This window comes from Hipposideros armiger, unplaced genomic scaffold (genome assembly GCF_001890085.2).
Source record: "Hipposideros armiger isolate ML-2016 unplaced genomic scaffold, ASM189008v1 scaffold_426, whole genome shotgun sequence".
NCBI lineage: Eukaryota > Metazoa > Chordata > Mammalia > Chiroptera > Hipposideridae > Hipposideros > Hipposideros armiger.
The window spans coordinates 1,062,426-1,074,858 of NW_017731776.1; the positions used below are offsets into that span (position 1 = coordinate 1,062,426).

The window sequence follows — 12,433 nt, forward strand, 5'->3', positions numbered from 1 at the left end:
ACACAAGCCCATTAGAACATTTATCCCACGGAATGCCGGGTACTCTGCAGGCTACTGCCTGACCTCCTGGGGGCAGACACCTGTTGTAGTCCACTCTACTCGGTGACGATGGGCTGTGGGCTGGATAAGTGGGTGAGTGAGCAAATCACAGGGTATGTGGCCAGGCCACGGCCACTCAGCTCGCCTGAGGTTTCCTGATAGGCAGCGTCATGGCACAGTCCCAGAGCAGACGTGCAGAGGGCCTCACAAGTCAGCCCCCTTTCAAGGAGTGAAGATCACGTCCCACTCGCTTTGATGGTTCCTCCCAGGATTCCTGGGAAGTGCAGCCCTGCTTGTCCTGAGATATCAGTGAGGGCTGGCGGGTTCCATCAAATATCATATGTCACAGAAAATGTCAGCAGTCAATGATTCATTTGTACCAGGAACACAAGTATGGACGTTATCATAATGTACACAGCAAGGCTACAAGTGACCGCCCTGGGGCTCACAGCAGAAGAGCCGTGGCCCTGGACCATATGTCAGGAAAGGCCCAGGTGAGCTGAGCCCCGCCCAGCTAGCCACACAGCCAAGCGGCCCTCGTGAGTGAAAAGGAGGCGGTGGCTTCTGCAGCCAGAGTGCCAGCTCTACAACTGACCAGCTGTGTGACCTTGGGCAAATTACTTCAATTCTTTGAGCTGTGTCTCCTCCTCTGTAACAGTAACAGCCCCACCTCCTAGGACTGTTATGAGGATAAAGGGAGTTAACACTGAGAGCGTCCTCTCATGTGGGATGCACTAATAAACCCCAGATGCTATTATTGTAGTTGCCCTCTGTATCAGCCAGGGTCCAATCTGTCCACCCAGGAGAGGTGCTGTGAGACTCACCGGTCCCAGGTAATAAAACCTGGGGACACAGAAGGTCCTAATTGCCCCCCATCCTGAAGCTACGCCTGACAGCTAACAGCAGCTATAGGGCGACCGGAACACCTCTACCGGGAGCTGAGGCTGGAAGCGGGGACTTCGCATGTACCGCTAACACCTGACTTAAGCATGTAGGGACAGTTCAAAGCTCTCCAGCACGTAGAGGAGGAGGCACTGAAAGGACAGAGCTTCAGCCCCTGGAGAGGACGTCTGGTATACCGAGGCTTCTCTCTACAAACTACAGGGTGCCAGAGCAGTGGGGAGACCCTTGCAATGACCACCCCCAGTGAGAACCCCAGGGCTCTGGCACAGCGCCCTGAGCCCGCCCTTGCTCCCGGGCACACCAGAAGCCTGGGCACTGCCATTTCGGCCATTCTTCACAACTTCCCCTCCAGCACCCTCCTCTCCAACCTCCACTCCTGCTTGCCAGCTCTGCCCCTCAACGGCCCTGAATCCAACAGGCGCCCAGCTCTGACGGAGGGCCTAGCACACAGCAGCCCTCAGTAAACACTGTTAAAGCTGTGACCGTATCACATTCACCTCACAAGCCTGACACATGCCAGGCACCCTGCTGAGTGCTGGGGAGTCATACGCGGGTGAACAAGACAGACCCAGCCCCTACCCTTACAGGGTCTGTGGTCCCCAGGAAGGCAGATGGGGTGCTACGGGGACAAGCAGCAGAAGCACCTACTCTGGCCTGAAGGCCAGGGAAAGGCAAGTAGACATGAGGCTGGCAAATAAGGGGAAAGTGTTCCAGGCCGAGGTAAGAATCTGGGCCAAGGCCAGGAACACAGGGTGGCCAGAGCTGAGACCACAGGGAGAGGCAAGGCCCCAGGAGGGGTCCTTTCAAGCCATGCTAATTAGCTGATATGTTAAGGACATAGAAGCCCTTGAAAAGTTAAGCAAGAGAGTGAGTAATCAGATTTGCCCTCTAGAAAGATCCTACAGCAGCTTCCAAGAGGATGGGAGGAGAGGAAGATGAAGGCGGAGCAACTCGCTAGGGGCCGGGAGCAAGAATCCACCTACACCATGACCATGGCCTGAAAACAGAGCCAGCAGCAAAATAGAGAGTAACTGCACCCCTGATTTTGGATGGCATGTGGCTGGAATACAGACTACACTTCCAAGACTCCCTTGCGGTCGTTGTGGCCACGTGGCCGATGGGGTTTAAGTGGAAGGCATGTGTGCAAGTTCCAAGAAGTGCCCCAAAAGAGAACGAGAGTGCCCTTCTTCGCCCTGCCCTTCTGCCTTTCTACTGGCTGGAAAGGTGGCTGTGATGGCTGGCTCCGGGATCACGCAGTGAATTAGAGACTGGAGGCCATGCATGGTGGGGCAACCACACAGCAGGAGCCCGGGCTCCTGAGGACTCTGAGGAGCACAGCTGTCACACCAGCCCTACCTGCCATGGCTGTCACTTAGGAGAAAACTTAAATTCGGTCCTGTTTAGCCACTATCATGTTGGGCTTTCTATTGCTTAAGCTGAACCTAATTGTCCCCGATTGAGAAGAAGCTGACTCAAGATATGCAGAGGGTGCAAAACAATGTATACACATTTTAAGAAAGGTAAACTGTATTAATTGTAATACTCAATATATACCAATAACAAAAGATGAATACAAGTCACGTTTGACTTCTTCTGCAATTACAAGAGGTGCTCAAAGGGGTTCCCATCAGCGTTCGGACACTTCTGATGACGGCAAACTACTGCTTGAACATCGGTAACATCGCTTACAATGTGTATACATTTTTTTGGCACCCCCAGGACCAGGGAGGAGAACCTGACAGAGCTCGGGAAGGACCCAGATCTGCGGGTGAGGGAGACTAAGGACTCAAGGATCACCCCTGGGTGTCTGGATTGCACAACCCCGTAGATGGACAGTGATGCCATTTGCTGACGTAGACGTGCTTGAGTGGGAGCAGGTTAGAGGGAAGGGCATGACTCCAGAGCCCGGTGAGGAATGTCAGGAGTTCCGAGAAGAGATATGAGCTTAGCTTGAAACCCCACCCAATGATGCTCCTTATCCTGTCTAAAAACATGGAGATAACAGAGTAGCACAGAAAGAGAAATGGATGAGAAACCAGAAGACACAGACTCTGCTTCTGCACTGCTTCCTGTGCAACCCTGCATGAATCACTTCTCATCCCTGAGCCTCAGTTTTCTCATTCATAAAATGGGATACTGCCTTCCTTGCTTACCTCAACAGGTCACTGGAGGATGTGGTATAATAATATACCTTATGTGAAAGTACTGTCGACTATAAGGTGCCACCCAATCAAGGGTCAGTGGTAGTACAGGCGTGGTTAATAAACCGTTGACAAAGGGTTTAACCCCCTGGTACGGAAGCCTGCCCACAGTAGGGCTCAAGCTTCCTGAGACAAATCTGAAATCCTGTCCAGGGATATTTACAACTGACAGGACTTGGTGGTGATGTGCATGTGGAGGGTATGGAGCCCCCAGGGCAGGGCGCCTCAAACGTAAGGATGAGTGACCCTCTCAGGAGTGGACCCACTGCCCTGGTCAGCTGTGCATTCCAGAACTGCAGCCCTCAGCTGCAGGCCTATGGAAGGGTCCTGGGGCTGCAGGTGGAGGCCTGTCCTGTCCGGAACAGGGCAAGCAAGAGGGCTGTCAGCTCAGGCCCATCTGCGCCCAGTCTGGACTAGTCCTGCTGTGTTAAAACTGGCCATTGGAATGTGTTCTTTGCCCAACTGCTTCCGTTTCCCTGTGAAGCCAGGCCCTGAATTCTCACCCGATGGCCTGGGGTCCTGATACCCTGCCTCGCTCTTCTCCTGATGGCTGGACCCTGAGCCTCCAGTTACCACTTTCTGAGATTCCTGCTGCCACACCTCCTCAGTCAGAATGATCCTGAGGTTCCCTCCAGCCCGACTTGTCACCAAAGCCCTGATGCACCCAGGACCCAGGCAGAGCCATCTGCCTGCAGGTTCCCTCCTCCTGCCTCTGAAGGTCTGAAACAACCTTCTCCACTTTGTTCTGCCAGTTACACTCCTGCCCACTCTTCCAGACACAGAGGAGCCCGCCAGGAAGTGATCACCTCTTTCAGTGGGTTCCACCTCTGTCACAGCACTCCTCACAGGGGACTGCCTGGTTTGCAGGTGGCCTCCCCCAAGGACTGCACGCTCCTTAAAGGCACAGAGCATGTTTTGTCATCTCACAGCACCAAGTGAGCCTGGCCTGAGACCCAAGACTCCAGAGACACTGGAGGTGCTCAGTGCATGCTGGCTGGCTGGATGGATGACGGGATAGCCAGGTGGATGAACAAATGGAAAAGGGGGCTGTTGGTACTGGCCCAATTCAACACCAGTCTGCAGGACCCAGGCTCCTCTGGACCCTGCATTTTGGGTCCCTGGCCACTTCTCTCCCCTTTTCCCAACAGCCCTGCAACTGGCTTCCTACCCTTTACTTCTAGCCCATAGGAGATCCTGAGCAGTGACAGCTGTCCACCCCTTAAAGGCTCCCTGAACACACCTTGCCAGCCCCTACAAGAACGATCATGCTTTTAAAGATCCAGAGCTGCAGGAGATTCCTGGGCCTTACTGGACTGACCCTTCTGAGCTTCCCTGACTTTCTGCCTTCCCTCCATCTGCATGGGTCAAGCCTTGCCCCTGCTGCCGGGACCCTGATGGGCCAGGGGCGGAGTCTAGGAAACCCCTCCCTCCAGTCAAAAGCAGTCCCCTCTCCCAACCCTCTCCTGACCCCTCAGATGTCAACCCAAAGAAGCTGCTTCTCAGTCAAGGAACCTCCAGTCCAAGACATGGAAAGAGTCGAAATACAGATGTGTGTGTCGCAGCTGACCATCACCCACCGGAATCCACTCTGTGAGTTCTTGGGGTTGACCAGGACGCAGTCCCAGGCGCGGCCAGAAGCGTTCTGGAACAGGATCAGCTGCCCTTCCTCCTGAACCCGGGCACTCGTGGTGTAGTCGGCCAGAGCCACTTCCTTCACCCGGAACGGGTTAGAGAACAAGGTGGAGACGCTACTGAGGGTGTTGACCAGGCGGCCGAAGAACTGCATCTTCTGCGGGGCTGGTGGGGAGGCCCCACCACCTTCCCCCTCAGTCTGGAAGAAAAAGGGGTCTCTGGTCAGCTGGGCTCGGTCTCCCATGCCCACCTCACCCTGTGCAGTGGTTTCCTGCCAAGGCACCCAGATCGCTCCCCACCAGCGCAGTTCCCGACTCTGGGCCTGGAGGGACCTGAGGAGGGGAAAGAGAGAGAGATGGCACTGAGTGGGAGGCAGGGCCTGATGGGAACTCAGAGCTGCCACTGTGCGCAGGTGGCCAGACTGCCCTGCTCCCTGACTCAGTTTCCTCATCTGTAGTGCGGAGCTGCACTGGTCAAAGGGCGTGTTCCAGGTGATCCTGCCCTGGGCAAAGGAAGGGGTTCTCCCTATGGAAGGTGTAGCCTCGACTTTTTGGAACTCAAAGAGCTTGGTAGGGGTCATCTCAACTCCACAAACAAAACCAGTGTCCCTCTCCACTAGAAGCCACAAGGAAACCAGGATCATCTCACACTCCATCAGGGGCAGGGGAACTGTAAGCATTTGTCTAAAGCCTTTGATACCTGCTACACTGGTTTTCCAAGAAGCTCTGAGGGAACCCAAAACCGAGCTCCGTGGAAATGAGTATGAATGGAAAAGACTAGGGACAGTGAACACGTGTTTGGGTGGAAATGTTACATTTCATATTCCTAGGGTCACAGTTTCTGCTATGGAAACTGTCCCCAGTTTGATGATAGAATTAGACTCTTGTTGCTTCCTGGGTTCTGAGAAAGCACGCTGCCTTCCCAAGGCAGTGCCACCAAAGTCAGTTGACAATGAGCTGGAGGCCACCTTCTGCCTCTGTGCCAGAACGTCACGTGCAAAAGAGCAGGTCAGACACTGAGGACAAAGAGTGGAAGTGTGGGCACCCTGGGGAGAGTGGACATCTGGGTGGACGCCAGTCACACCCTTGTCCATGTGTAGAGGATCAGCTGTGGGGATAAAAGGAACAAGAGGCTTCATTTAATCATCTAAACAGAGAGTAAGGGTCGATAATGATAATTACATCAGGAGATGTTTACTGAGTGCTAATGAGGCAGTAGGCCCTGAGCTAAGCACATCACATCACCAGCTCATTTAATTCTCCCCAAACCATGAGGCAGATGCACTGAGCACACAGTACAGCTCTGGTGCAAAACTGTGTTCAAACCCCAGCCTCACCACTTACCAGCTGTGTGGCCTTGGGCAAGTTACTTAACCTCTCTGATTCTCAGTTTCCTCATCTATTAAATGGGGACCATAACAGTACCTAATAATGGAACACGGCAGACAGTAAATGTTCAATAAACATTAGCTCTCTTTACTTCAATCCCCCCGCTTTTACAGAGGCTCAGAGAACCACTCCGAAGCTTTGTAATGTCCTTCTTTTTGTTAGTAGTAAGATGTGGTGTGAGCAGACCATGAGCCTTGTTCTCCACCTAGAAAAGGAGGACCATGCTCCCCTCTCGTGTGTTGTGAGGATGAAATGAGAACATTTGTGAGAATGTTCAGACCTGTGTCAAGTTCCTTCTTTCTTCTGCTCTCAGGAACTGTAAGGACAGAGGAGCTGAGGTGCCTACACCCCTTCCCATAGCCAGGGGGAAGGGGAGGGACCCCAAGGGAAGGTATGGAAATCGGTCCCAGGAAGAGAACCTCCCAAAAGGGGAGACAGGTATGCATCTCAATGTGCACTCTAATGACTTCTGTTTTGACATAGAAATATTGGGTTGTCGGAAAAGTCATGACGTATTTTTTCTATGTATTTCGTTGCAAAAATGTGTCATGACTTTTCCAACAGCCCAATAGAGGCAACTTCAATCCCCAACATTAGGGGAATTGTAAGTGATGATACGCTCACCCCAGAGACAGCCTGTGGTCATGAAGAGTGTGACTGTGACGATGGCTAACAACTCAGGAAAAGCATGCGGCATTCCGTTACGGGCTGAGTCGCATGGAGTCCATGGCGCTCCCTGTGTTGTTCGTGGGCTGCAAGCACACCTGTGGGGCCCCTGCATCCCGCGCAGCCTCTCCCCATTGGTCCCACCTTGTCAGCTCCAAGCCACGCTCGATTCCAGAAAGCAATGCTGTTTCGTACCTCCTGGCCTGTCCACGACGACTTGTGTGCCTGGAATGTCCTTCCTCGCCTTTTCTGTCTGGAAAAGCCCTGATCCTCTACGCTTCCTAATACTGATCACACTAAACACTCACGGGCCTTTCTGCGCTCTGGCCCTGCTCCAAGAGTTTACATATATTAATCATTTTATCTGCACCACCACTCTAGCTCTGTAAAGCTGTTACTATTGTTATCCTCATTTTACACATGAGAAAATCGAGGAACAGAGAGTCAAGTCATATGCCCAAGGTCACACAGCTAGTAGGTAGAGGAGTAAGGATGGGCGCCCAGGTGGGCTGGCTCTGGAGTCTGAGCTTCTTAAAGGCAGGTGCTGCACCTCGAGCACGAAGCTTGGCACCCAGAAAGCCTGTTAAAGCAGTTTACAAATTTAACTGAGTAAAAATTATACAAGGAAGAAAGAAAGGAAGGAAGGAAAGAAGGAAAGAAGGAAGGAAGGAAGGAAGGAAGGAAGGAAGGAAGGAAGGAAGGAAGGAAGGAAGGAAGGAAGAGAGGGAGGGAGGGCAGGCTGATGGGAGGGAGGCTGGCTGATAGAAAACATACCAAAATACTAAGAGTAGATGAGTGTATTGGGTTTATGGGCAATTTTTTTTTCCTTATTTTCCAAATAGTATGGAAAATGGCTATATTTTTTAAAGGAAGTAGGAAGACAGGCTGAGTCCTTGGAGCCTGCAGCTGCGACTATGGGGGGCCCCGAGGGGGTCAGGCCTGGCTTAGAGAAGCAGCCCAGAGGCTTCCAAGAGGGCAGGCTGGCTGCACGGAGGAGGGCGCTCACAGGAAGCGGGGCAGTCAGGGGCGCCCAGCACCAGGGCGCCCACTCGGGTTAAGCGGAGGAGAGTCAGCGCGGGCGGTCCAGCTGGGCCCCAGAGGAGACACCCTCCTCAGGTCCTGGGCTGGCGGCGGGGGTCCCTCCCGCACGCGGACAGCAGCCTGGCCGCTGAAAGGACACACTGGCTCTCTTCCCGCCTTCCAGGCTGGGTGTGAGGATGAAATGACACAATATAGGGAAAGTGTCCAGTATGCTGGCCAACTGCGGGCACACAGTGGCCATTGTTGTCATGAGGTGGAAGAAAGGAAATGAAAACCACCAGGCCACATCCTGGAACAATCGTAACAGGCCAACCGGGAAAGTGGCAAGCGTGGAGTAAAGAGCACATGCTTGAGCTTCCTTCTACTTTCTGTCACCTTCCTCCTGTCCCCGCCACCTATGACCTCAAAGCCCAGGGCTTTTTCCACACAGCTGCAGGGGGAGGACGCTGGGTGGGGGAGCGGGCTGCCATTCCAAACCTGTAAGGTCCCTTCCAGCCAGCGACTCCTTCCCTGCACAGCCCCCATCACCCCACTTCCTCTCCCTTCTCACAGCTGCTTGCCCTCTGACCTCCCCACTGTCAACATTTGCTTTCACCTACTGACAGCTATGTTTTATCACTCCTCACCCGGGCTTGCTCCCTGCATCTAGGTGATGCCAGGGTCATCTGACAGGGACCACAGGCTCCTGGGCACCCGAGGCTGCGTCAAGCAGCTCGCTCAAATGCCACAAGTAGTAAGACACAAACCTAAGAGCTTCTGTGGTGATGGTAATGGTGACAGTTCTGCCTCTACTCCAGGCAATTTCCAGGCATCAGTTTTGTCTCTTCTACAGGGAGGCTGGATATTTGGGGCCTGTTTTCTTTAGTTTTGCTCCCCTATCTCCTGTCGAAGGCCCAGTTTGCCTGCTTGGTTCCTTCAGGGAAGACTTCCAGGGGCTTCTGGGTGTGAGGCGGCCCTGGAAGAGCTGTCAGACAGGAAGGAGAAGCAATATTGTGCCCATTTCAGAGATAAAGAAACTGAGGCCCGAGAGGCCTTAAACTGTGGGTATTCAAAGGGCAAATTAAGAGGGACATGTTGATATCCATCCAAAAAGAAAACACACAAATAAAAAAAAAACCTTACTGGGATCAGAGGACGATTGGAACCAATAGGTAGAATTTTGGGTGAATGCCCTGGAAGTAGCCAATTGGGTTCATAAAATGAGTAGTCTCAGAGGGACCCAAGCCCAGTCCCTGTCTCGAAAAATGCAGAGTCCCTTGGTGAGAAGAGTTGGGGAAGGATAGCTGGAGGAGGTGACTCTTGAGCTGAACTTTGAAGTGGGGACAAAGTAGAGGCCTTCTCAGCAGACAGAGCTGACAACAATGTATGGATAGGTATGGGGACAGGAGTCTGTGTGACCCATCCGGGAATGAGCATTTTCATTGGGACTGGGCAGCACGGGGCGCAGGGCGGGGGGTGGGGCGATGGTTACTGCTGCAGTCAACATGAATACTGGTCACCATGGAGCCATTTGTCCAGCACCCGTTATGCCAGCCGCCTTGCTCATAACCACCCTATGAAGTGGGTTCTTTATCCCTCGTTTACAGAAGAGGAGACAAGCTCGAGAAGCACAGGAGAGGAAGGGAAGCACTTGGGTGGTTAGTTCCAAATATCCGGTTCCTCCTCAGCCATGAATTCCCTGAAGGATCCTAGTAGGTCTCAGGCAAGAGAGGAGGTACAAAGCACCAGGCCCTGGGCCCGCCCTCTCTCCTCCTACTCCGGACAGTTATGTGTGAAAACTGCTCTTCCCGAATGAAAGGGGACACTTCCTAACCTGTCCGACCTGGAACGCCTTCCCCCATTCCTGCCAGAGCCTCTGAACGCTCAGAGCACTAGATCGGCCCTCCTGCAACGCTCACTCTCCCTTCCAGCTCACACTATAGCCCTGTCCATACATACACACCATCACAGCCAGGTCCACCCCATCCATCTCACATCCCCTCTGTGCAAATCGGACTCCCTGCTTCCACGTGTCCAGTGGCTCCCCGTCACCTTCCAGTGAAAGCTTCCACGTGAACTGGCCCGGCCTACCCCTCCAGCCACCGACACCTCCTGGAGCACGCCACACTCGGGCCTCAGTGTCCCCGCACGCATGCTCCCCTGTCCCTCGCCCATCCTCCCTGTCTCGGAGGATGCTCTCAGAAAAGGACTGGGAGCCAAATGACTGACTCTTCTTGTCCTTCAAGACTCGGTTCACATGCCACCTCCTCTAAGAACCATACACTCTGTCTCCGCTCCTCTCAGCCCTGGCATCCATGCCCACTTCTCTGTACCCCACACTGCCCAGCGCACACCCCCACTGCAGCACTTGTGACTGTGAGGATGTAGCTGAGGGTCTGAGCTGCCTGCCCGCCCCCCTTTTACTTGTTCATCCAAGCACCTAGCATGCTGATCCTGACTTGCAGAGGGTAGTTAATAGATGTTTGGTGAATGAATGCATGAAAACAAGTGAATGCGCCAACTGGAAGCCCACAGGGCCAGCACCTCTGAGGCAAACCCCCCATCCTCCTCTCAAATTGCCATGCAGGAGGTAACAGACCACACATCCTATTCCCCACCCACTCCGAGCTGCCTGCTGAGCTCATCACCATGATGGAAAGGCTCAGGGGGCACTCACCCCTGCACCAGGGAAACCTCTGTCGGGTACCTGCTGGGCTCCCGGAGTGGCACTGAGCTTTGGTCTGCAAAGTTCAGCTTTCGACGGCACCAGGGTGCTTGAAGCTGAGCTCATTCATACTCCAAGCAGGAAAACTCTTCAGGCCTTCTGCTTCCTTCTTGAAGAAGCCTGGCCAGAGAGACCGGACAGCTGCCTGCGAGGCAGGTGCGTGACAGGATCCCCAGGCAGCCAGGCCAGGAAGCTGATCTCACAGGACTGGCCACGTGAGGATTCTGGGAGCACACGCAGAGCTGCTCAAGCTGGAAATCAGGCTTCATGAGCCCTGGCTGCTTATGGCAGGATGTCTCGTGATTGGAACAAGAGGCACAGGACAGCGACACACATCTGTGCAGCCAAAGTGGCCCCAGGACACTGCCCTGGCAGGATGAGCTGAGAACACGGGGTCTGTGCTGACCACCACGGACTTCCTTCCTGCACCTCTCAGCACGTGAGTACATGTCCACACAGTCCTACGTCCCCTCACAAGGCCGCCACGCTTTATGGTTGGCAGAGTTTTCACATCTGCTAGCTGCCTTGAAGCTGACAAATGCCTGTCAAAGGGGTGGGGGGGGTGCATTTGTGAGAAATATGGAGAAACAGAGGTCCAGAGAGAGGAAACGGAGGCACTGCTTGGCAGCTGGACTCATGCCTTCTTCCTCAGACTCCTGAACAGCGCTAGGAAGAGGGCCTGCACATAGTAGGCGCTCAATTAGTGCATGAGGAAAGACCAAGTGAAAGTAAAGGTCAAGTCCAATGTTATTTCCACCTCCCATATGAGCCTCTGGACCTCCAAGGCTGCATCCAAACCAAAATGTCCCTCCAAATGTTTGCTCTGATCCCAGCTTGTCCCTAACTCTTTATTAAGCGAGTAAGGCATGGGGAAGCGCTCGCTCCGGTCACCTTACACCCAACAGTGATACATTCATCCAATACCCACTGAGCGCCTCACCAAGTTTTTGAGGTAATTATCATATTTCATCCTCAAGACACTCATAAGAGAAGGTATACTTCTCCCACAATACACCCAGGAAACTGACTCGCCAGACCTGAATCCAAGTAGTTGGAATCCAGAGAACCAGCTCATAGCCCTCAGGTTGCCTTCAGGAGAAAATCTGCATGGAAAGTGGCTGAGCGAGGCTCGATTTTCCCTGTCCTCCAAAAGCTAAGGCCCTCATCTAAAACTGCAGCCCTTCACGTAAACCAGGGCAACACGGTCTTTCACCAAAAGGAAAAGGTGTCTCTCTCTCTCTCTCTCATTCACTCTGCTTGGCTGGACCACAGCTGAAAGCAAACTTCCCCAGAAGCGTTGCAGGAGCTCCCAAGGCCAGGAGACACCGATAACTTGAAGAGCTCTTTGGGCTGGTGGCATGGCCATTTTATGATTCACTCTACAAATATTTACTTAGGACCTAGTCTATGTCACTGGTGAGAATCCACTGGTGAACAAAACAGACAAAATCCCTGCCCTCCTAAAACCTGTATTTTAGAGAGGGCTATAAATAATAAATAGGCGAAATATATACATAGGTTTTAGATGCTGATTAGTTGCTAAGGAGAAAAATAAAGCAGAGAAGGAAGATAGGAAGTACAAGGTCTGACAATTAAGTTTGCGACGTTGCAACGATGCTGCTAACCTTTTTTGATATCAGAGGGATTATTCATGATGAATTTGTACCAACTGGACAAACAGTTCACCAAATTTACTCTCTGGAAGTGCTGAAAAGGCTGCATGAAAAGGTTAGACGACCTGAACTTTTCGCCAATAATTCATGGCTCTTGCATCACGACAATGCACCAGCTCATATGGCACTGTCTGTGAGGGAGTTTTTAGCCAGTAAACAAATAACTGTACTGGAACACCCTCCCTA

The 12,433-nt window shown here is 52.9% G+C and overlaps 1 protein-coding gene across 1 annotated transcript in view; it reads right to left on the reverse strand.

Annotated features, from left to right (window-relative positions):
* Positions 1–12,433, reverse strand: part of PLA2G6 (phospholipase A2 group VI) — a 74,352-nt gene that overhangs the window by 57,940 nt on the left and 3,979 nt on the right. Inside the window, exons 2-3 of the mRNA XM_019664568.1 lie at positions 8,617–8,834; positions 4,721–4,974 (exon numbers count right to left, since the gene is read on the reverse strand). Coding sequence (XP_019520113.1) covers positions 4,721–4,929 — 209 coding nt within the window. The 5' untranslated portion in view covers positions 4,930–4,974; positions 8,617–8,834. The remainder of the gene's footprint in view (positions 1–4,720; positions 4,975–8,616; positions 8,835–12,433) is intronic.